Below are 24,131 nucleotides of genomic sequence, written 5' to 3' on the forward strand. Positions count from 1 at the left end.
GCCAGGGGTTGTATGGCACACCCAATAAACCACACAGAAAGTGTACAATTTGATCAGTTCTGACACGTGTACATACTCATTAAATGATCACAACTCTGAATGTTTCCATCGCTCTAAAAGCTTCCTTGTGCTTCTTTGTAACCCACTTTCTTTACCACCACCTCGTCATCCCCCTCCTACCCCCCCAAGCTGGTCACCCTGTCATTGCAGACACTAACCTGCCTCTCCATATACTGGGCCAGATTCTTTCTCCAGGCAGTCTGAGTCTGGAAAGGACTCAGTGGTCTTGCCTGAGTCCTGCCTAGAGGACAGTCCACACATTCCTGCTACAGACATCTGTGGGCTGGCTCTTGTCCTTTCCTGTTCTTTCCTTTCTGTGAGCTGCCTGATATCCCTTCAACATGGTTTTGTGGTTTTTTTAATGTTTATTTTTGAGAGAGATAGAGCATAGGAAGGGGTGGGGCAGAGAGAGAGGCAGACTCAGAATCCGAAGCAGGCTCCCAGGCTGAGCTGTCAGCACAGAGCCTGATGCTGGGCTCGAACCCACGAACCGTGAGATCATGACCTGAGCCGAAGTCAGACACTTAGCCAGCTGAGCCACCCCGGCGCCGCCCCCCCCAACCCATGTTCTTTATTGCTTAATTGTGGCCATTTGTTGTTTGCAACCAGAGAACCCACATATAGCTACGCCCTTCCTCACCTAGTCACCATTTCAGAGAATGGCACCGCCAAATCCTTTTATTTCAAGCCTAACCCAGAGTAATTCCTGAAAAATGTCAGTCATGTATCCTCTTCTAACCCATTGCTAAAGCCTGCCCATTCAGCTCCCTGCTCAATATTCTACTTCTATAATAAAGTTCTAGCTTTTGCCTCATCATTACTTCTCTAGTACCTAGTACAGTGCTCAGTGCAGGCACTCGGTAAATGTTTGCTGAATGACTGAATTGTGCCGTTGTCTATAACCCCAGACACAAAAGCAAAGAGGGAGGAGTGTTCCCATGTGTGTTTATTAAGGGGGCAGGAAGTCAAAGTGAGTTTTTAATGTTTTCACAGAAGTAAATAATAGGACTTGAATCCTGGATTTCGGATTCTAAATTCCATGCTGCTTCCATTATATTATCACATTTTGTATCCTTTCCTTTCACTTGGGGGTCCCATTTCTTCCATCCTACTCAGATTCTTCTTTTTTTAAGTGTATTTATTTATTTTTGAGAGAGAAAAAGTGTGTGCATGTGAGTGGGGGAGAGGCAGAGAGAGAGGGAGAGACAGAGAATCCCAAGCAGGCTCTGCAGAGCCCAACGTGAGGCTCGAATTCACGAACTATGAGATCGTGACCTGAGCCGAAGTCAGACGCTCAACTGAGCCACCCAGGTGCCCTTCAGATGCTTATTTTCACCAAGCACCACACTGTAAACACTAGACACAGCTTTACAATGCAACCCCTTTCCAAGGGCATTTGGGTATTAACTGAAAGTGGGAGAGGGCATGCAGCAAAGCGTCTGGGTTGAGGAAAGGAACGGTGGCCCCGGCATCATTCTGACCGACCTGGGGGGTCAAGGATGGGACTAACGCTTTCTGACAGGGGGAGAACAGTGTGCTGGGCTCCACTCACTCTGTGTTAAAAGAAGGATCCACACACAGTCCGAATAATACTTTATTTAACAATCTGAAAGCCTGTTCTTTTGGCTCGAAGTCTTGCAAATGAGTGATGAGTCAAAGATCTGTTCACTCTTCTCTGCGTACGTGTGGATGTGTGTCTGCGTGGATTTTTCTGTCTATAGATGCTTTTGCTTTTTATGGTCATTTTCAGCCACTTTAATTAATATATAAAGTCTTCTTATTCTAACAATGCTAAAGCCTGAGTTAAATATTCCCCGAGTCTCATAGTTTCTTCTCCCAAGCCTGCCTCCCTCCCTCCCCTAAGTCCGCTCCTCAGCCCCCATTAATGCTAGATCTTTGGAGACTAGCAGCATCCACACGGTTGGAAAGCCTAAAAACGAACGCTAGATCTTAAGTCCGTCTGACCTATAAACCTCGAGCTGAGGAGCTTCTCCGGGGAGATGTGTGCTGGGCAGGGGGTCTTGGCAGTCCCTCTTCAGAGTTAGTCATTTTGCACTGTAGGTGCCTGGAAAGGAAGCAAACATGACTGGGTTAGACGTTGCCCTCTCACCAACCACTCACGGGGAGGAGGCTTAGTTTGCTTCTATCAAATTATATTTCTCGTAAGGCACTGGCTTCTACTGAGGGAGGCGATATAAAACTGGTTGCTGGGACTACTGTAAAGTCTGTTCGTCGTATCATTTACCATCTCTTTACGGGGACTCACAGGGGAAACTTCTTTGCATCTTAGTAACAAGAGCTGATGCTCTCTCTCTTTTTTTTTAAGATTTTAAAAAATGTTTTATTTATTTTGAGAGAGAGTGAGAGCAAGAGAGCGTGAGCAGGGGAGGGTCAGAGAGAGGGAGATACAGAGTCTGAAGCAGACTCCAGGCTCTGAGCTGGCTGTCCGCACAGAGCCTGACACAGGGCTCGAACCCACGAACCGTGAGATCATGACCTGAGCTGAAGTCCACTGCTTAACTGACTGAGCCACCCAAGCGCCCCTCATGGCTCCATTTTATGTCATGGTTACTAATATACTTCTGAGTATACTGTGCGTGTGTATGTATTTACCTTTTTGGGTGCCTTTTATATATCTTAACTCCTTTTTGAAATAAGTGCCGATAAAACGAAATACATATTTAGAAATAAGGCTATGGTGAGAGGTCCAGGAGTTCAAGGGCAAGTGCTGGGAAATGGGCACAGAAACCACAAAGGCCCAGGTTACTCTTGGTTCCTCTGGTTCCCACCTGCCTGACTTTGCCCTGACGATACTGTTCACTGTGGGTTCCCCTGGTAGCGCACAGTGAGGCTTCCAGACTCTAAGCAAACCTCTGTCCACCCCTGGTGCCCAATCCTACCTCTCATCCCATTCTGCGTATCTGGCCTCCTTACCTCTTCTGGAGGCGCGGGTGTCACGATGCTGCTCTCTTCTGGAACTGCAGAGACGTGGAGCTGAAGATCTTGGCTCTGCAAAAAGAAGAATTCTGCGGGTGAGAGAGGTGGCTCTGCCCCCCCAGCCTCTCCCCAGCTAAGAAGGGTCTACCCTTCACAAGGGTCAAAGACAACACAAGGGGCAAACATACACTGTTGTTTTACTGTGGCCTGAGAGCATCAGGGAAGGCTTTCCTGTCATTCTCTGTCTCAGGTCAAGAAACCAAGATTCCAAGGGTGAAATGACCTGCGGGGACAGGGACCTGGGTCTTTGGACTCCTGTTGTTTCCACGCTCAGACACTGTGTGATCTGTGTGACACGCATCTGTATATAAATCTACGTGGGAGTCTGGGAAGTATAAATATAGGTCTCCAAACCACTAGCTACCACTTTTAGACTAACCCTCCTGGAGAACGCACTGCAGCTCTCATGCTGAGATGATCCCGGGCTATGCCGGTTGGGAAAGGCAAGTGGTAGATGCTTTCTTTGGGGAAAAGTTCTGGGTTCTGAGATGGGAACCCGAAGTATGGAAAGCCCTCCCTAAGAAGTGCTGAGCCAGGGGAAGACCTTGGCATTCTAAGGTTTGGAATGTATTTTTTTACGTGAAATGTAATCTACACACTATAAAATTCACCCTCTCAAAAAGCAGGACCAACTTCTAAGAGTCTGAGACAGCCACCACTTGGAATCCTGTGGTTTCTCCTTTAAGGGGTCTTTCTTCTTCTTCTTCCCTTCCCCAGTTCCAGGCTGTGAACTGCCCCAAAGGTAATACCACCTCCCAGAACGATACTATTCTTTTTTTTTTTTTTTTAACATTTATTTATTATTGAGAGACAGAGACACACAGCATGAGCATGGGAGGGGTAGAGAGAGGGGAAGGCACAGAATCTGAAGCAGGCTATCAGCTGAGCTATCAGCACAGAGCCCGAGGCGGGGTTCGAACTCACAAACCGCAAGATCATGACCTGAGCTGAAGTCAGACACTTAACTGACTGAGCCACCCAGGCACCCCAGAAAGGTACTATTCTTTCAGAGAAACTTCATTCTCTCTCAGGCAATTCAAATGCCAAGCAAGTAGTACAGATTTTCTTGAAGTTATTCTTTTTATTTACCTGTTTTTTTATATGTGTTGGCCCATCATTCTGCGTGAGGGAAAATATGACTTATGATGTGTCTGCAAGGAGAGTGAACAGATCTTGCAGGACACAGGCCTCAGAGGCCTGATGACCCTGATAGGCCAGCATCGAAGATGCTCTAGTTGCTTAATTCTGTAGCAAAAACGTGTCTCCTTAGTTGATGACCAAGCAATCCCCCAGGAGAGGCTGGGAGTCAGGAAACACTAGAAATCCCAAACATTAAGAGGGAAGGAGACTGCATTCTATATCTCTTTCCCAAGGAGGATAGTGTTACTAGCCTGTTCCTCAAAAATAAATAGCATCTCAGCCCCTGTAATCTCCTCTCCAATAAGATTATTCCAAAGATGCAAAACTGTCCTACTCACCAGAGCCAAACAGGCCGTTCTATTGCTGACCCCATACTAAAATCATATACTATGTTACAGTCACATTTAAATTGATCTTGGAGGGGCGCCAGGGTGGCTCAGTCAGTTGAGCGTCCGACTTCAGCTCAGGTCATGATCTCACGGTTCCTGAGTTCAAGCCCTGTGTTGAGCTCTGTGCTGACAGCTCAGAGCCTGGAGCCTGCTTCAGATTCTGTGTCTCCCTCTCTCTGGCCCTCCCCTGCTCACGCTCTGTCTCTCTCTCAAAATAAATAAACGTTAAAAATTTTAAAATAAATAAATAAATTGATCTTGGATTTTCCATGCCATTGAATTGCTCTTTGTGTTGCAGAAGAGTGAAACATGGTTACACTTTACCTACTCAAAATCCCACATTAAGCCTGTGCTCATGCACTGTCCACACGCCCTGCCTATTTCTCCCAATCAGCATAGCATCCTCAGATGAGAAGCCAGCAAGGGGCAAGTTCTATGTCTTGCTTTGTTAGGACCTTCAGTATCTCATGTGGATCAAGACCCAAGGTATAACAGTGTTGATGACTTAGATGTTAGTACCTCAGGGGAGTCAGCGAAGCTCAGTTTATTGTTCTCTTCCTTGTCTTCTATATTCTTTGCCTTGTCAGACTCCGAAAACACCTGTGGAACAAAGTGGACAGCGTATGAGGAAGTCCTACACCTTCACGGCCCCTGGGTGCTAGCTACCCTGTACGCTTCGCTTTGCCTGTGTTAGCTGGTGCTCACAGTACAGCATGGTGCCCACATCCCAATACCAGATACCAGGAGGCTCTCAAGGTAGCCTGGCCAGCCTTCAGTGAGTCACAGGCAGTCACAGGGTGATGTGAACTGAGGGGCACCAGGAATCTCAGACTCCCAGATACCACATGGCTCATGCCCTGGCTGCCTTCATTGCCCAAATGTTTCCTTTGGCCACTGTATTTAAAACTGCAGTTTAGAAACCAATTTGACAATAAACTATTTGTAAAAAAAACAAACAAACAAAAAAAACACCAAAAAAACCACTGCAGTTTAGCCGGGGCGCAGGGGTGGCTCAGTCAGTTAAGCGTCCGACTTCAGCTCAGGTCATGATCTCATGGCTCATGGGCTTGGGCCCTGCGTCCGACTCTTCAGTGACAGCCTGGAGCCTGGGGCCTGCTTTGGATTCTGTGTCTCCCTCTCTCTCTGCCCCTTCCCTGCTCATGCTCTGTCTCTTTAAAAAATAAAGATTAAACAAATTAAAAAAAACCCCTGCAATTTAGCCTTCACTCCCTGTGCCTTCTCCTACTTAATTCCTCTCTATATCTCTTAGCATCACTAAACCGTAATTTTACTTACTGTTTCTTGCCTATCTCCCTTATTCTTCCTACCCCGCCCCCCAGCCACTAGAATATAAGATGCAGGAAGGCAGAGAATTTTGTGTTTTGTTCACTGTAATATCCCACCTCCTAGAAGACTGCCTGGCACATAGCAGGGACTCAGTCAGTAATTATGGAATGAATGAATCTCGGTGCCATCTAGTGAGGTGGCTCACCATAATCTCCTCTACAACACACCTGACAGGTGATCATGTATTCTTAGCTTTCAACAGCAAGGGAGGAGGGCTATTTCTCACGGTGGCCTATCCTAGTTTGGTTTTTAGACGTCCCTGAGGTTCCTTTCCCCTATATTTGAAACTGGTTTTCCATATCAGTTTTTGACAGAGCTAATTGCTGAATGTTCCTCTTATATTGATCCAAAATGTACTTGGAAAAAAAATTACATTGTTCTGCCCTCAAAAATCTCCCAGAACAAGTCAAATCTCTCTCCGATATGATATAGCCTTTCTGTGTAATTTGAATAGAATACACCTTGATTTCCAGACCCTTCACAGAACTGGGTACTCTTCACAGGTCTCTGCCTCTATTTTAACACAGTCCTTTTCTCATCCATATCCTCACCTTTCAGAAGACCGTCCCTTTTGCCTAACTTTCCCCTGTGAGTTCCTTCTTATGTGCCTCTTGCATCACAGAAGATATACCTTGGATATTTGTGGCTGTCATTTTGCTTATTGTAGTCCTAAGTATGACGAACTGGAATGAGACCCTCCTCCCTGTCCCCACTAAAAAACATAAAGCTCAAGGGGCGCCTGGGTGGCTCAGTCGGTTAGGCATCCATTTTCGGCTCAGGTCATGATCTCACAGTTTGTGGGTTCGAGCCCCGCGTCAGGTTCTGTGCTGACAGCTCAGAGCCTGGAGCCTGCTTCAGATTCTGTGTCTCCCTCTCTCTTTGACCCTCCCCTGCTCACACTGTTGTGTCTCTCTCTCAGAAATAAATAAAACATTTTAAAAAATTTAAAAAATAAATGTAAAGCTCATGATGCCAGCTGTAGACTCTTTATACTGGGAACTCCGAGAACTTGGGAGCAAAAGAAGGAAATGAACAAGAATCTACTCACGACTTCAGCTCAGGTCATGATCTCATGAGCCATGAGTTTGGGTCCCGCATCAGGCTTTGTGCTGACAGCTGAGCCTGGAGCCTGCTTCAGATTCTGTGTCTCCCTCTCTCTCTGCCCCTCCCCCGCTCATTCATTCTCTCTCTCTCTCTCTCCTCTCAAAAATAAATAAACATTAAAAAAAAAAAAAGAAGTCAACTACCCTAAAAGTACAGGTCACTAAATTAGTCGCTATGAATATGCAAAACAATCCCCAGAACCAAAAAGGTGTCCAAGAATATCCTCGAAACTGTAATCTAATGACATAAGATCTTATCAGTTGGGGCATGCTGACTGTAGTAAAGGTGATCTATCTACATGGATGGTGTAAAAGGGAATAAAGACTCCAATCTCACCTCAGAGGACACCAAGGTAGGGGAAGTACAAAGTTCTTCTGGGTCTGGATTGCTGATGCTTTCCTTTTCTCTGGCCTCAGGAGTTCTCACTGACTTCTCTGGTGGCTGGGGGTCAGGAGAAGCTCCCAAGGAGGCCCTGGGACTGGTGGGCGAGCCAGGTACAGAGGTTGGAGGGCTGGAGGGTACGTTCCCCGAGGAGTGCCTGGGGCTGGGAGCGGCTCTGGGCGGAGGGGGCCTATTAGGAGGCGCTGAGGTCCTCTGAACGGGAGCTCTCTTCTTTTGCTGTTCAGACCCCTCACTTGAGGTGCGGGTTCGGAGGACCACTTCTGGGGGAGATGAGGGCTGTTCTGAAGGGATTAGGGGCCTGCCTGGTGGTGGAGATGGGGAGCAAGGGACAGCTTCTTCTTGAGACTTGTCATCCTCAATGATGGGAGAGGGCTGGGCCTGGGCGGGGCCATTGCAGGCTGGCAGAGGCTCTTCCTCCTCAGAGGACGTAGCTTCTGACTCTTCCTCCTCTACTTCTTTGTCTTTTAAGGGCTCTTTAATCTCAGAATCATCTTCTCTGGCCAGATTGGATGCCAGCTCTTCTTCACTTGCTGAGATGGAGTCCCTCTCATTCTTCAAAGAAGGCGTAGAGGGACTGGTAGGTGAGGTAGGAGGGCTGGAGACTTCAGACGTTCGAACTGGGGAAGAGATGACTAAAGAGCGTCTGCTACTGCTAAAAAAGTAAGAGCGTTCAGATTCAGGAGAGGAGAAACCTGGAAGTGACCTAAATACCCCCAAGGAAATAACGATGTATGCACATCCAAATGAAACAGAACAGAGCCATCTAAGATATGAGGAAGTCTGTGTCCTTTGCAATAATGCTTCTATTATAAAGTGCAAAAGAGGCTATGAAGTGTTATATATATCATGATCTCAATTACGTAAAAAATACATAAAGAAAGCAAGACCGCAAAGAAACACAGCAAAACGCTGACAAAATATTTTCTCTGGGGAAAAGATTCATGGATGATACACAGCTGATCCTCGGGGACTCTGTATTTGCAAATTCACCTGCTCCCTACAATTTATTTGTAACTCCAAAATTAACACTCATGATGCCTTCTTTCGCAGCCAGCCACGGACATATGCAAGCTTTGAAAAGTGGGTGCCTGACCAGCACTTTCCCAGCCGAGGTCTAACCAGGCAACCCTCTGCCTGGTTTCAGTTCTTACACCACAGATGTGCCCTTTCTGCCACATCTTTCACAGTGTGCTTTTTGTTGGCGATTTTGCTGTTTAGAATAGCCTCCATGTATAGCAGTAAGGTGCTTGGAGCAAGAAGACCATGATGTGCCTCACAGAGAAAAAAAAAATGCATGTCAGGTAAGCTCCCCTCAGGGAGGAGTTATGGTGTCGTGGGCTAGGAGTCAACGATACGTATTAAACAAGGTGTCTTTAAACAGAAACACACACAAGGCAAGGTTATGTATTGATTGGCTGATAAAAATGCTGGGAGCGGGGGCTCCTGGGAACCTAACTCATGTCTCCCTTAAGAGAGATGGTTCAGTATTTGCTAATCCAGTGGTCATGGTGACGTAATAGAACCCAATGACTACAAATAACGAAAACTGACTATACGTATTGAGCATCCCGGACACTGTGCTGAGTGCTTGTGTGACCGACATCAGCTTGACTCCTACTCACCTCCACTGTCTACAAACTGATTAAGCAACCCATAGATATTTACTCGATGGGGACCAATTATGTGGTGGGAGATGGGAACAGGAAGAGGAAAAAAAAAGGAAACTTAGTTCTGGCCCTCGTGGGCGTTTCTGATGTGAGATAAGCTGAGTGACAGGGGTTCCTCCTAGTGCTGGCATTGTAGGCCAGTAGGTTTAGAGGCCCAGGACGTAGCCAGAAAAGAACCACATTTCCCTACAAGGGTCTGGGACATTTTGGTGTAAGTGATAGTAAGTTTCAGACAAATGGACCATTACAGAGAATTCTGACTCTCAACGCCAAGAAAAAGACAAATAGAATTTTTGGAGCAGAAGGGAATTCGTCTAGGAAATCTACATTGACCCTTTCGAGATTATTTTTAATCACTCAACAACTGCTGAAACAGATTGCTAAATGGATAATACAAATAACAAATGTGAGCCTGATGCTTCCTTCAAGTCCCAAGATCAGTTTCACTACCTCCTTTAAAAGTCTTCCCTGACCATCCATACAATGGCAAGTATTTACCTCTCTGGAATTCCTACTGGTCTCATTAGGTACTTAGCATGTGCAAATTTATATTGTTTCTTGTCTCTTTAGGTACATTTTCTGTTCTTTCAACTTTTGGTAAATCAGCTTCAGGCAGAGGACAAGTCTCCTATGTCTTTGGGTCTCTAACTCTCAGCATCAGACCTTGTACATAGAAGGGAGCAAAGGCTTCAGAAGGAGAAAGTGATCACATTCTGAGGGACCACTGAGTTGCTTATGTTTACCAGCGTATAGAATGTACAAAGGCAATAGACAACACACAGACAGACAGACAGACACACACACACACACACACACACACAAAAAGAAAGCCACAATAAATTGAGAAGATATTTGCAGCACATATCATTAAAGGACTAATATCCAGAATATATACACAGAATACCTCCTATAAATCAATTTTTAAAAAGGGTAAACAGGGGCACCTGGGTGACTCAGTTGGTTAAGCATCTGGCTTTGGCTCGGGTCATGATCTCATAGTTCGTGAGTCTGAGCCCCACATCAGGCTCGCTGCTGTCAGCGCGGAGGCGGCCTCAGGTCCTCTGTCCCTTTCTCTCTGCCCCTCCCCAGCCTGCACACACACTCTTTCTCAAAAATAAATAAACATTAAAAACATTTTTGAGAAAAAAGTAAACAATCCAAGTGAAAAATGTGAAAACGAGGATGAACAGGAAAGTCACAGAGAGGAACCTTAAAATGGCCAATAACACGAAAAGATGTTCACGCTAACCAGCAACTGGGGAGATATGAATTAAACTTGCAAAAAATTCCATTTCATACCCATTAGCTTAGAAAAGTTAATCAGTCTAACAATGCCACGTGTAGCAAGAATACGGAGCACCAGGGGCTTTTATTACTGCTGGTGGGTTGCAAACTCCAACGGTCACTTTGGAGAGCCTCTGACGATGACAATCCCTAGTAAGGTTAGAGAAGCCCGAATGCACGGACTACGCCTCAGCAACTCCCCTCCCACTGTCCACCCTAAAGAAACTCTTGGTAATATACAGAAGGAGAAATGTAAACTGTGGCCACTGCAACATTATTTGTAATAGCAAGAAAGTGGAAAACAAACGTCTATCAGCGGGAGGACAGAACAATAAATTGTGGGTCACAGACCAGAGCTAGCAACATGTAGCAACAGGATAAACGAATCTCACAAATGGTATGAAGAGAACGGAGAAGCTGCAAAGGAACACATCCAGCATAATTCCATTTTCTACAGTAAACAGTATTTTCTGTGTATGCACGTATGTGTATAAGAAAAGTAAAAAGACATGCATGGGAAAAAGGAATATGAAATTTAAGGCAGTGGTTACCTTTGGCGAGGGGGCAGGAAGAGAAAGTGAGTGGGGAAGGGACGCCATGTGCTTCAATAATACATATAATAGCTGACTTCTTAAATCTGGTGGTAACTATATGGCTATTTATGGTATTATTCTTTTTTATTGTATTTTTTATATCTTTACTGATAGCTAAAATATTTCATGCAAAGAAAAAGAATTTATAGGAGGCATAATACAAACAACAAACTGGGGCGCCTGTGTGGCTCAGTCAGTCAAGGGTCCGACTTTGGCTCAGGTCATGATCTTGTTGTTTGTGAGTTCGAGCCCTGAGTCGGGCTCTGCGCTGCTGCCACGGAGCCTGCCTGGAATTCTCTCTCCCTTTCTCTCTACCCTTCCCTTCCCTCCCTTACTTATGTGCACACACCTGCTTGCTCTCTCTCAAAATAAATAAATATACTTAAAAAAAAAAAACAACCTCAAACTCTTTACAAAAAGCAAATAGCAAACAACATCATGCATGTGACCACAAAGGGAAGGTCAGGATCGGGGATGGAAAACACTTGAGTGTTGCAAGTGTTCAGAGGACAAGGGAAGCTGCCAAGAGTCTCAGAAGGTGCTCACCTTGATACTCCCTTCACCACAAAGACTTTGTTGGAATGTTGCTTCTCCAGTTTGCTCATCACCTCGTAGAGACTGTGGTTCAGCTAGAGCCAGCAAGAGAGAGAGGTTGCTAGCCAGGGGGAACCCGAGACTGGCATGGCCCTTCTCTTCTCTTTCCGATGGCCCCCCAGATAAAACCTCCTCCACCCTTAACTGTACAACCCCTCCTCATCTCTTTTGCACTAGTGTCCAGGGTCCTGGCCTGCTACCCCTTCTTCCTTAACTTGTCTGTGTCTTAAGTTCTGCCTCTCCCATCAGACTGGCAGCTCTCTCAAGGCTGGATCCTTGATGTCTGACATTTGATTTGAGGCTCTGGCTTCTCTCAGGTAATCCGGGCAATAAAAACCCATTGGAGGGGCGCCTGGGTGGCTCAGTGGGTTAAGCGTCTGACTTCAGCTCAGGTCATGATCTCATGGTTCGTGAGTTCGAGCCCCACGTCGGGCTCTGTGCTGACGGCTAGCTTGGAGCCTGGAGCCTGTTTCGGATTCTGTGTCTCCCTTTATCTCTGACCCTCCCCTGCTCATGCTGTCTCTCTCTCTCAGAAATTAAAAAAAAAAGAACCATTGTAATATTAACGAGGCAAACCATAATTTACCTAAAGAAACTGTGGAGAGGAACTTGTGGATGTGTGTGCGAGTTTAATTAATGTTGTAATAGCAAAGAGTCTTGGAATCCCAGGACTGGAAGAGACCCCATGAGGTCATGCTGTGTGGCTGCTTGTCACTGAATTGGACTGGCCTTCTCTATTCAAGCCCAACTACCCGAGGAGCTGGCCTGTGTTTAAACACTGCCCTCTTCGCTCCCTAGCAACAAAAGAGAAAGACTTCACAGCCTGGGATGCCTGGCTGGCTCAGTCGGTAGAGCGTGCAACTCTTGACCTTGGGGTCGTGAGTTTGAGTTCCATGTGTGGTGTAGAGTTTACTTAAAATTAAAAAAATAAATTAGAAAAAAAGATTTCATAGTTTGGTTCCCCATTTCAGCTACTCCTTCCAGAGGCCTACCTCCTTTATTCATCTGAAGCCCAAGTTTGGATGCCGTGATTCAGTTGTTAATGGAGATGGGGAAGCCCCTCTCGGTGCACAGGTGCCTTAACGTAGTTCAACACCGTCAATCAAGTGCTATTATCTCCTCATGAGAAAAAGGCAAAAATTCGTGGCCCCCATATCAATATTTAATGAGCTTATGTAAATTAGGGCGACCTTCATACTTCCTAGGAAAACCCACCTAACTGTCTAAATTCGCCAAGATGTTTCTCACCTTGCTCATCTCCCTGTAGAAGACATCCCTCAAGTTGGAGATGTTCTGGAAGATGGTCACATAACAGCTGATACGACTATCAGGAGGCAAAAAACAAAAACAAGACCACATTCAGGTAAGTGCTGATAAAGGAAATCTTTGAAACATGAGGTAGGAGCTTATGCCAACATCAGTGGACACCAAGGCTCCTCAGAGAAAAGCACCCTGCGCCCTAGGCTCGGGATGTGATCTGGGTTCATCAGGGTCAGGCCAGGAGCACACTGGACTCTCAGAGGAGCAGGAAGGTCAGAGTGGACACTTATCACTTTGGCCTGATGCCAAAACATGAGACCTCTGGGTGCGGGAAGCTACCTTGGTTCAGGCTCTTTAAGTATAAAAGTAGACATGAAAGTACGCTGAAGAACTTTTAAAGTGCTGTATAAATACAAGGCCATCCAATTATAATTATTATCATAAATAATTATTCCTTTCATTATGCAACACTTGGACTTCCAAGAAGCCAAGTGAACAGTAGCAGAATTCTATAAATGAATTGGGGGAAATCTACCTTGAAGGAAACTGTGTTAAACTGCAACGCTATTTAAATTAGGAGCCACATAACTGATGTTTTAGAATATGTGTAGTTATTAAGAAGGCTCCATCATCCAGAGACTAATATTAAGCGACAATATAAAATACCGACTACAACTGCCATGAAAGCGTATCTCGTACAATGAAAACCGGATACAAAGAGAATTTCTACTCGGACTCCTCCCCACCGAGGTGGGAGATTTACGTCTAAAACGCCTTTACCTCCTGCGAGGCAAAGACATCATTAATAGAAATAATCATCCCAGGGTTCATCTTCTCTGTTGAGCTCGATGTTTCTGAGCCAAGCTTGTCTAAAGCAGGACACACTGAGGCAGGAACCCAGCTATCCCTGGCCCGCCTGATGGCAGCCGTGCGCTTGCCAAGATCTCTCCTACCCAAGAAGCACCTTGCCTTTAAACTGGAAAAGCCGGCAGGGCAGGCATGGGTATCGTGGGTATCTCTGTGCCGCAGGTGGAGTGAGCTGGGTCTGGGGCAATGAGGCGGGAACTAGCGTCACCCGTCACCCAGCAAGTCAGCAGCAGGGCTGAGGCTACATCCCACCCTTGCGCCAGAGCTCAGGTGACATGTTTGGGTTGCCACGTAACAGGACTCCAGGCCCTTCCTGAATGTCAGCCCTCACCTGTGATACAGAGCAGGCAGCTCCTCAAGTAGTTCCTGGTTCAGGTCTTCAAACACGCTCTGGGCTTTGTTGAACTCTTCCTCCACCTAGGGGGTGAAAGAGACGAGGCCGGTCCCCTCAGTCCCGAATCTAGGGCTAGAGGCCGTGCCTCCTTTATTCTGTGCAGTGTTTTGGGGGTTTCCTTGCAACCAAGCCTCTCTTTCCCCAGGCCCACGCCCTCCCAAGCCGTGAGTGTCTGACGATCCTCAGAGCACTGGTGTCAGAGAACACAGGATTTCCTTCAGGACGCTGGACGCTGAATTTATCATTTCTTAAACCCAGCTTGGCCCAGCCCCCTGCCACCATTATGGGGGGAGGGAGGGCAAGAAGGTTTTACCAGATTTTTTTTTTTTTTTTTTTACCTTGGCAGTCTTGGCCTCATCTTTCTTCTTGGCATTCTGCAACGCCTCCAGGTGGTGTCGGGCGCTGTCGTAGTCCACAAGTTTCCGACCCCGCTTGGCAATCCTTTCCTAACCCAGAGGCAGGAGAGAAGGCCTTGACAGTCACTTTTCAGTGGCCGGGATGCAGGTAACAGAATGTCAAACGCAGAGGCACAATTACTGGGTCCTATCATCAGATTTCACTTTCTAACAGTTTTGTGCCCAAGGGAGTCTCTCTCACTCTTTGGAAAGCATGGGAATTCTCAGGGGGAGATAGAGTAAAGGGAAATCCTACAGAGGACATGGAAGCCGGCTCTAAACATTAATATTTCCTATAAACCCACTAAAAACTGGTTCAGCCTCCAGAAGAAATGGCCTAGAGAATCCAACTAAATTCAAAGTTAGGGGTTCTGAGTCTTACTCCCAATGTTGCCACTTATAAGCCTTGTGATGTAGGGCAAGGCACATCTCCTTTGGAATATCAGCTGCCTCATCTGCCCCACGGTGTTATTTTAAAGCTCAAACGCTGACTATAACGTGCTTTGAAAACCCTAAAGCATAATAAAAACAGTGAATTATTATGTGCACTGACTGTCTACTCAATCTCATCCAAACTATATATTCAATCATAGACTTTAAAAGAACTAGTAACGATCTGGTCCAGCTTCCCATTTAACACACGGAGCTTCTCTGTACTATCCAAAGTAAGTACTTTTCCAACTTCTGCTGGAAATAGACAACTCCCAACTTCACAGTATATTTCACTTTTTTTTTAAACATTTACTATTTTTTTTTGAGAGACAGAGTGAGACAGTGCAGGAGTGGGGGAGGAGTAGAGAGAGAAGGAGACACAGAATCTGAAGCAGGCTCTGAGCTGTCAGCATGGTGCCTGATGCAGGGCTCAAACCCATGAACCGTGAGATCATGACCTGAGCTGAAGTCAGATGTTCAACTGTCTGAGCCACCTAGGCGCACCTATATTTCACTTTTTCAAAACTTGATGAGAGACTTAAGTCAGGACACCAATCATTTCTCCCCTATTAATCTAAAAGCAGTGCATTGCCCAGCAGAGTAGATGTTTAATAAATAGGAGTTGAATGAATAAATGAGCTCTAACTCTGCCTTCTGGAACACTTTTGAACAGGTTGCATCCCTCTGTCCCTTAACAGACTTCCAAGTATTGAAGGGAGTTATTACGACTCCTTCAAGTTTCAACTTCCCTACAAATTACAGATTTGCTGGTTTGTTTTTTTTCCCACAACTAAAAGGGATGCCCTGACCTAGATCTAATTCAAAACCAGCTCAAACCTTATGCATCAAAACCTATTTCTAAACATGCCCTTCACACCTCTAACTCTCCACCTTAACCTCCCGTCTGACCCCAGACTTTTAATCCTCTTTCCTGAGCTTCATTCTGACTGTGGGCTAGAACTCTACGTAGGATGTTTACCCTATATGTTCTCTAACTTCTAGAGGCCGCGCACAATGCGTCCTTGACTCTGCAAACTGATTACCTTGATCTCGCTGAACTGGGCTACGTAGTTTTCCATGGTTCTCACTGCTTGGTCAGCTAGTTTCTCTTCGTAGTCTTCCCAAAGGAGATCATTGTTCTGTGGAGCAGAGGCAGAGGGCAGGGGTGAGGGCCCCACTTCTCAGCCACAACCACATACCAGGGGAAAGCCCAAATTCTGCCTGCAAGCCGACTTCCCTTTTTGGAGCACTGTATTTAGAATATCATGTTGGGTTCCAGTGAAGAGTCAGATGAAGGAACAGTCCTTCCCCAGGGAACTGCCTTATAGGACACTGGACACACATTCAGGGATTAAGGACAGGAAGAGATGGTCAGAGTTTTGGACCCTAGAGCTTGGAGGACAGGCAAATTTGGGGGCACAAAAGTGCATGAAGTTAGTTTTCAAAAACAACCACTTGGGTTTTATGGAGGTGACACTTCCATAAGGTTGTAAGAGGGGGAGAAGGTCAACAACAGAGGAATCTGTAGATTAGGGAAAACTGGTTTTTACCTCCACAGTTATTGTTTGTTTTTTTTTAAATTTTTAGTTTAGTTTTTTTTTAAGAGAGAGACAGAGCATGAGTGGGGGAGGGGCAGAAAGAGAGAGAGAGACAGACTCTGAAGCAGGCTTCAGGCTCCGAGCTGTCAGCATAGAGGCTGACGTGGGGCTCAAACCTACGAACAGCGAGATCATGACCTGAGCCGAAGTCGGATGCTTAACTGACTGAGCCACCCAGGTGCCTCACAGTTATTGTTTTTTGCTACCACCCATGACCCAGGCTACATAAATATGAACGATGTGGACTGGCACCTCTGTTCACCTATTTGCTTGGATAGAGAATTGAGGATAAGGCGGAGATGAGGGCGGGAGTTAGTGTCAGAAGAGGCGTGGAGCCAGAACACTCTTACCCCTACGATGCCCTTCAGTTCCTCGTGACCGTCCCACTCGCTGCTGTAGATCTCCTGCAGGGTTTCTGACACTCTCTTCGAGCTTTCATGCATCACTGAAAGGAGAGAAGTCACTTCTACCATAAAGCTGCCCCCAAAGCAGGCTGCTATAATCATATGGGCGGAGAGGCAAAATCAGTGGGTCCACGTCAGAAGGACGCAGGCCAAGAAGTTTTGGGTTATCCGTGAGGAAAGCAGAACGGGGCTGGGACAGCCAAGAGTTGCTCTTCCTCTGCCCACAGGTTCCAGAAGTCAGGGGCAGGCAAGTAAGTGATCAAACGCCTGAGAATGGCTGTTTTTCTTTCCATCCTCGGGAGCTCCATTCTCCCGTGCTACTCAATACCCACCTTTGACTGCGCTAAGGAAGTTCTTCAGGTCCTTGTAGAGCTTCTGGCCTTCTGCCTGGAAGGGAGAAGTGCTTTCAGTGACTAAAGAGAGACATCTGGAAAGATGCCTCGGAGGCCGAAGTTGAAAGTAGGTTAAAAGCAGAAATGAGTCCTGGAATCTTCTAATGTTAGAAACGAGCCTCTATTCTCTTGACCAAGAACTTGTAGGTTGTCTTTTTGGGGGGCAATTTTTAAGTTTGGAGACTGTTCCCATGGCCCTGGGAGATCTTCTTTCCTCTGTTTGTTCCCCGATCCGGTGAACAAAAGCCTGTACCCCAGTTCTTCTGTTGAAATCTAAGTGTCCTACATGACCCTATGGGTTATACCTTCCTCCCTGGGTAAGTAAACTGCTACCAACTTCTTCAGACACCAGGCCCTCTCTCTTCTGTGCCCTCTGACATAGGCCATTCCTCTCCTCTCCCGATGTCCTTCTCTGCCTTGCTTCTCTTTACCCTTCCCTTGCATCAGCCACATGCTTTACACTCTCCTCCAAGCGGCCTCATCACTGATTCTCTTCCTGTTTCAACATCGATGGCTTCATCTATAGCTCTATCCATCTAACCAATTCTATCTTTGTTCCTGTGTCTGAATTCTCATTTTCTTTATATGTTTATTTAATTTTGAGAGAGAGAGAGAGAGAAAATAAGAAGGGGAGGGGTAGGGTGGGGGACAGAGGATCCAACAAAGCAGGCTCTGTGCTGATAGCAGAGAGCCTGAGGTGGGGCTTGAACTCATGAGCCATGGGATCATGACCTGAGCTAAAGTCGGATGCTTAACTGACTGAGCCACCCAGGTGCCCCTGAATTCTTATTTTTTAAGGCTAGGACTCCCAAGCAGAGATTAAGTCTGCTCCCTGTAAAATAATAAAAAAGGGAGAAAGGAGAGGAAGGTATCATTTAAGTTTGGAAGTTTATATTTCAACCCAACAAATGAACAACTTCTATTTTAACTCTGACCAATGTTCATGCAGCCTCACTTCTTGAACCCGGCAACCAGAAACTCCTAACCTCTTGCTGAGGCTGTGCTTCAATTTAAAATAGCTCTAGGGGCGCTGGGGCGGCTCAGTCTGTTAAGTGTCCGACTCTTCATCTCAACTCTGGTCCTGATCTCTCAGTTCGTGAGTTCGAGCCCTGCGTTGAGCTCTGCGCTGGCAGCGTGAAACCTGCTTGGGAGTCTGTCTCTGCCCTCCCCCCACACTCACTCATCTTTATCTCTCTCTCTCTCTCAAAATAAAGAAATAAATTACAAAAAAAAGAGTTCTATTAGAACTTTTGCCTACTGGGCTTAGGCTGGCCTTCTGTACTCAGAGTAGATCTGATCTCTCTTGCACATATATTTGAAGACATCTTTCAGATACCCTGCACCAAGTCTTCTTTTTCAGAGACCTCCTCTGTTGTTCCTCATGGTGTTATTTAAAGCTCCTTCCCATTCTGGTCTCTTTCCTTTGTGTGAAGTCCAGTTTCTAGGAGTTGAGGCCAGACCACTGGCATCTTGAAGCCTGACTGCAGGGGTGTGGACCTGGACCGAAAGGTGCGGTCTGCTTAAGGAGATGCCCTGGGGCCAGGCCTATGGGTCGGGATACAGACCGTCGTGCCAGCTCAGGTGAAGGAGTATTTAAGCTGAGATGCATCATGAAGTACACTATAAGCTACCTGCGAACTTGCTCATTTGTTTTATTTGCCTATGTCCATCACTAGACAGGCTATTGAGCACACCTAAAGTATAAACAAATTATGGGAGGAAAAACTGAAAATTCAGAAAAGTCTATCTAACAACTTAAATTCTTTTTTAGTCTGTGGAAATCTTTGCAGGAAAGATGATTACTGTGTAAACAGCAGAAAATCTAGGTCAACTCGGGGTCAAAGAAAACTGGACTAATTATTTCAGCCATTTTTTTGCCTCCAGATCTCTTGAACTTCTAAATCAGTCCAAACTATTTTAAAAAATTTTGTTAATGTTTATTCATATTTTGAGAGAGAGAGAGAGAGCACAAGCAGGGGAGGGGCAGAAAGAGGGGGAGACACAGAATCTGAAGCAGGCTCCAGGCTCTGAGCTGTCAGCACACAGCCTGATGTGGGGCTTGAACTCATGAATCATAAGACTATGATCTGAGCCGAAGTCAGACACTTAGCTGACTGAGCCACCCAGGGGTCCCAGCCAGTCCAAACTCTTAACCATACCTCAGGTTGAAAGTCCTGGGAGCTGGGATTCCTTTAAGTATCCAACTTCGGCTTAGGTCGTGATCTCGCAGTTTGTGAGTTTGAGCCCCACATTGGGCTCTCTGCTGTCAGCACAAGCTTGTTTTGAATCCCCTCTCTCCCTCTCTCTGCCCCTCCCCTGCTCACATTCTCTCTCTCTCTCAAAAGTAAATAAACATTAAAAAAAAAAAAAGAATAGAAAAGAAAGGAAAGAATGCCTTTGGTGCTGAATGCCAGGGCTCTACGGACATGAACATGCAGACAGTCTGAAGGGCATGTAAGACACTGTCAGAGAGGTGGGAGAACTGGCCGAGAGGCTCGGGAGAACATCAGAGAAATGACCGAGGAGGAGTCAGATGCCATAGAGAGGGTAGAGTGCAGGAAGAACTGGTCACAGCAACTGGACTTGGTAACTGGAGGTCACTGGTAATCTTGAGAAAGTGCTTTCAATAGCATGATGGAGACGGTCAGTCAGCCACCAAAATTCAGAAATACTCAGCGCTCACTAGGAAGGATGTTTCACTTCCTCCTTGCTTTTTCATTCATGGGGGAAAAAAAAACGTTTAAACAGTCTAAGATGTTAAACGTACAGAAAATCTTTCAAAGATGGATATGGTAGGTGGGTGTAAGTTTGAGAGTTTTAAAAATGTGATAGCCAAGGTCTGAAAGAGCTTTGAGGATTATAAAAATTAACAGGGATTTCAAGTTCCATTTTGCAAGAAAACAAAATGGACTCAACTTTTTACCTCGCCATGAAGATTTGGTCTCCAAACTACACGTCTGAGTAATAAAACCTGTTAAACCATAGTTTCTACAAATCAGATTCAAATTGTTTTTATCCCATTAGATATATGGCCCCAAAAATCCAATCAGTAATCAAGGCCACCGTGTATGACCATGCACTTGCACGTGTGCTATTCAGAACCAGGGGGTTCTACTGATACCAGAGTTCATAAGACGTAACACCTCCTGCCTTCCACGGCACCTCACAAACGCCTAACTCCCCTTCTGTGCTTTAGGATCAAGTCTCCAGGTCAAAGTTCTTTCTTTAGGCTCTTGCATTTTCCTTTGAAGAGATGAAGTGTAGGTGTGTGTGGTGGTAGTGGGAAGTGGGTGGTAGGATGCCAGGGGGTGTCATTTAAATGTCTCCAGGCTGAAGAATCCCAGCCTTTTTCTTCTTCAGATATGACTTTTATGGGCTTAGGATCCCCCCACCTGTGAGTCAAAGACTTGCAAATTATTCCACTTTTCCGGCTTCAGTTTCCTCACCTATAAATGTCAGGTAAGACCACTTTTAGCCCTAAATCTTACGATTTTATCGCTTCCGCTCTCCGAACACCTTGCCAAATTCTTGGCAGCACCATAAAGAAATATATAGGGTCCTTCCAATCCCCTATATAAACAGCCCCAGCCCTCAGTTAATGGATCACTCACTCTGCAAGCTTGTCCTGAACCCTTAGGTAGGCAGAGCTATGTCCTAAGAGACTGGGGTACTTAGAATGGAGAAGAAAGCCCTGTCCGGGGGCTCTCTGCCTACTGGAGAGAAATGGACTCAGAGAAACCCTAATGCTCAGCACAACTGGTAAGTAGCCTGAGTGTCCTGGAGCAAGCGTTAGAAGTGCTCCACCTAGGGGCGCCTGGGTGGCTCAGCCGGTTGAGCGTCCAACCTCAGCTCAGGTCATGATCTCACGGTTTGTGAGTTCGAGCCCCGTATCGGGCTCTGTGCTGACAGCTCAGAGCCTGGAGCCTGCTTCGGATTCTGTGTCTCCCTCTCTCTCTGCCCCTCTCCCGCTTGCACTCTGTCTCTCAAAAATAAATAAATGTTAAAAAAAAATTTACCTACAAGCTGATTGTGGTAAGGGACTGCGTACATGACCAACTGGTCCAGCTTCTGGAATACTCCACTTTCAGTCTCCTTGACCCTGTCTTTTCCTCCGCTGTTTGTCTTAGCTACCCAAGGTCCAGTCTCAGAGGTGACTGTATTGTTGCTGCCTTTTTCCTTAAACTGTGAGAGCCTGAGGGCAGGCGTGTTGTCTTATTCCTGAAGTCCCAGCATCTAGCCTGACATGTAGCAGGCTCCCTTGTTCAGTGAACTTTTCAGGCATGCTCAAATCCCAATGACTACAGGTAAATCATTCTGTCAGGAGAAAAGTTTCCCTTATTCCTAATCTACCCCCATTTCCTTTCTCAAATAGACCCGCCCCTCAAGAGACGTTCAGTTGGTGGGCTCACCCAGGAGATTCTGAGGGGACTGTCTCATCTGAGGGGACTTTCTTCTTGATGGCCCTTCCTTTATCGCTTGCCCTTTCTACCCACACACCTGCTGTTGTTAGATCCAACTGTTAAGGCCGAGAGGAAGAGAAAGGACAGAGCTACAGAAACCTTTCAATGTGGGTGTGGACTTGCTGACTCCTGTTCATACTGGGGTTAGAAGCAGAAGGGTAATCTTGGTTGAGCAGAGGCCCAGGAAGGCCTCCTCCTGAGGGGAAAAAGCACAGGGTCTACATGTGAATCCTCGCTCTGAAGCGCACGCACTTTACCTTGATTAAATCACCTCCATCTCGGACCCTGTTCCCCACCCTCCCCTCAATTCAGACTAAATCTGAATTGCGAAATGCTGTTCTCAGACTGGCTACCACATCATAATTACCTAGAAAGCTCAACATACAACATAGATTCCCAGGTTAATGATCAACCATGGCTGTTAGTGCCCCATAAAAAAGAAGACAAGCACACATTATGTGTCTCCAGATGGGAGAATATCCCACCTAGAAACACATCAAGTGTTCCTGCCGCCCAAACAAACGAACAAAATCTGAATCTCGTCAAGCCTCTAAATCTATTCATTCATAGAAAATACAGGAGACAGAAGAACATGGTAGCCAGGACCACAGAGAGTCAATCAGCAACATTTAGACTGCAGGACACTTCAGGAAAACAACCCCGTGTCAGCAAGTAAACTGCATAAAGGGAGGGATTAGGAACCTGTAAATGAAGAGATTTCACTTTAAATCTAAAGGATTTAAACATGCCCACAGGTTGCTGATTTAAACAAACTGAAGAAAAAAAAAAGACACAGGAGAGTGTGAACGTTGACTGATTATTAAAAAAAAATTCTTTTTTAAAGTTTATTCATTTTTGAGAGACAGAGACAGAGCGCAAGCAGGGGCGGGCAGAGAGAGAGAGACACACACACACACACAGAATCCAAAGGTGAGCTGTCGGCACAGAGCCTGACGTGGGGCTCAAACCCATGAACCGTGAGATCACCACCTAAGCTAAAGTCGGCTTAACTGACTGAGCCACCCAGGCGTCCCGACTGGTATTTTAAATTACGAAATTATTGCTACTTTTTAAAGATCTCACTTATCACAAGAAGATGTGGTTTATCTACACAATGGAATACTACATGGCAGTGAGAAAGAATGAAATCTGGCCATGGGTAGCAACACGGATGGAACTGGAGGGTGTCATGCTGAGCGAAATAAGTCAGGCAGAGAAGGACAAATACCATATGTTCGCACATATAGGAGGATTAGGAGGAACTTAACGGAGGATCATGGGGGAGAAGAAGGGGGGAAATGGTGGGGGAAAGGGAGAGAGGCAAACCCTGAGAGACTCTTGAATACTGAGAACAAACTGAGGACTGATGGGTGTGTCGGGGGGAGGGGGAAGATGGGCATGGAGGAGGGCACTTGTGGGGATGAGCACTGGGTGTTACATGGAAACCAACTTGACAATAAACTATTAAAAAAAAAGATCTCACTCAATCTTAGGTTTTAGTGGGGTATTTAACCTGAAATATCTGAAAAGATATTTGTATTACATGGTTAACTGAAAAGAGCAAGTTATGAAACCATTACAAACAGAATAATCTCATTTTCGTAAAGCCCATATTTACTTATTGTGGATTTACTTAAGAGATCACACACAGACATAGCAGAGTGATTGTAAGGATATAAAACAACAGTGGTTGTAGCATGGGAAGGTGCAAAATTATGATGTTTTTAATTCATGTTTTTTTCTTGTCCTTTCTGGTTTGTTGTAATAAGTAAATGTCTTACAGAAAAATGTTTTTAGGTGTAATAATGGCTTTGTGGCTCTATTTTAAAAGAGTCCTTATCTTGGGGCATCTTGGTGGCTTGGTCAGTTAAGCCTCTGACTCTTGATTTCAGCTTAGATCATGATCTCACTGTTCGTGGGTTCAAGCCCCATGTTGGGCTCTACGTTGGCAGCATGGAGCCTGTTTGGGATTCTCTGTCTCCCTTTCTCTCTGCCCCTCCCCAGCTCTCTCACTTTCTAAATAAATAAATAAGCTTAAAAAAAAAAAACTGGGGTACCTGGATAGCTCAGTCAGTTAAGCATCTATCTGACTCTTGGTTTTGGCTCAGATCATGATCTCATGGTTTAATGAGATTGAGCTTCTTATTGGGCTCTGCACTGAAAGCAAGGAACTTGCTTGGGATTCTCTCTCTTTCTCTCTCTCTCTCTTCCTCTGTCCCTCATCCACTTGCACTGTCTCTGTCTCTCTCAAATAAACAAATGGACTTAAAAAAATAAAAAATTGAAATTAAAAAAATAAAGAATCTTTATCTTTAGAGATTAATAATGAAATTTTTGTGGATAAAATGATAT

At 45.7% G+C, this 24,131-nt stretch overlaps 1 protein-coding gene across 4 annotated transcripts in view; it reads right to left on the reverse strand.

Moving 5' to 3' along the window:
• Positions 1-1,641: 1,641 nt before the first annotated feature.
• BIN2 (bridging integrator 2) overlaps positions 1,642-24,131 on the reverse strand; it is a 32,081-nt gene continuing 9,591 nt past the window's right edge. For 2 of the 4 annotated variants that reach the window (XM_077753407.1, XM_077753408.1), the window contains 11 exons: positions 17,260-17,314; positions 16,874-16,968; positions 15,969-16,064; positions 14,437-14,544; positions 14,036-14,121; positions 12,826-12,901; positions 11,530-11,612; positions 7,374-8,091; positions 5,106-5,186; positions 2,995-3,069; positions 1,642-2,125 (listed from right to left, as the gene is read on the reverse strand). In XM_077753407.1, coding sequence (XP_077609533.1) covers positions 2,102-2,125; positions 2,995-3,069; positions 5,106-5,186; positions 7,374-8,091; positions 11,530-11,612; positions 12,826-12,901; positions 14,036-14,121; positions 14,437-14,544; positions 15,969-16,064; positions 16,874-16,968; positions 17,260-17,314 — 1,497 coding nt within the window. In that variant the 3' untranslated portion in view covers positions 1,642-2,101. The remainder of the gene's footprint in view (positions 2,126-2,994; positions 3,070-5,105; positions 5,187-7,373; positions 8,092-11,529; positions 11,613-12,825; positions 12,902-14,035; positions 14,122-14,436; positions 14,545-15,968; positions 16,065-16,873; positions 16,969-17,259; positions 17,315-24,131) is intronic. The other 2 variants (XM_077753410.1, XM_077753409.1) reach the window with 2 other exon arrangements.

Source organism: Crocuta crocuta, unplaced genomic scaffold (genome assembly GCF_008692635.1).
Source record: "Crocuta crocuta isolate KB4526 unplaced genomic scaffold, BGI_CrCroc_1.0 scaffold30, whole genome shotgun sequence".
Classification (NCBI taxonomy): Eukaryota; Metazoa; Chordata; class Mammalia; order Carnivora; family Hyaenidae; genus Crocuta; species Crocuta crocuta.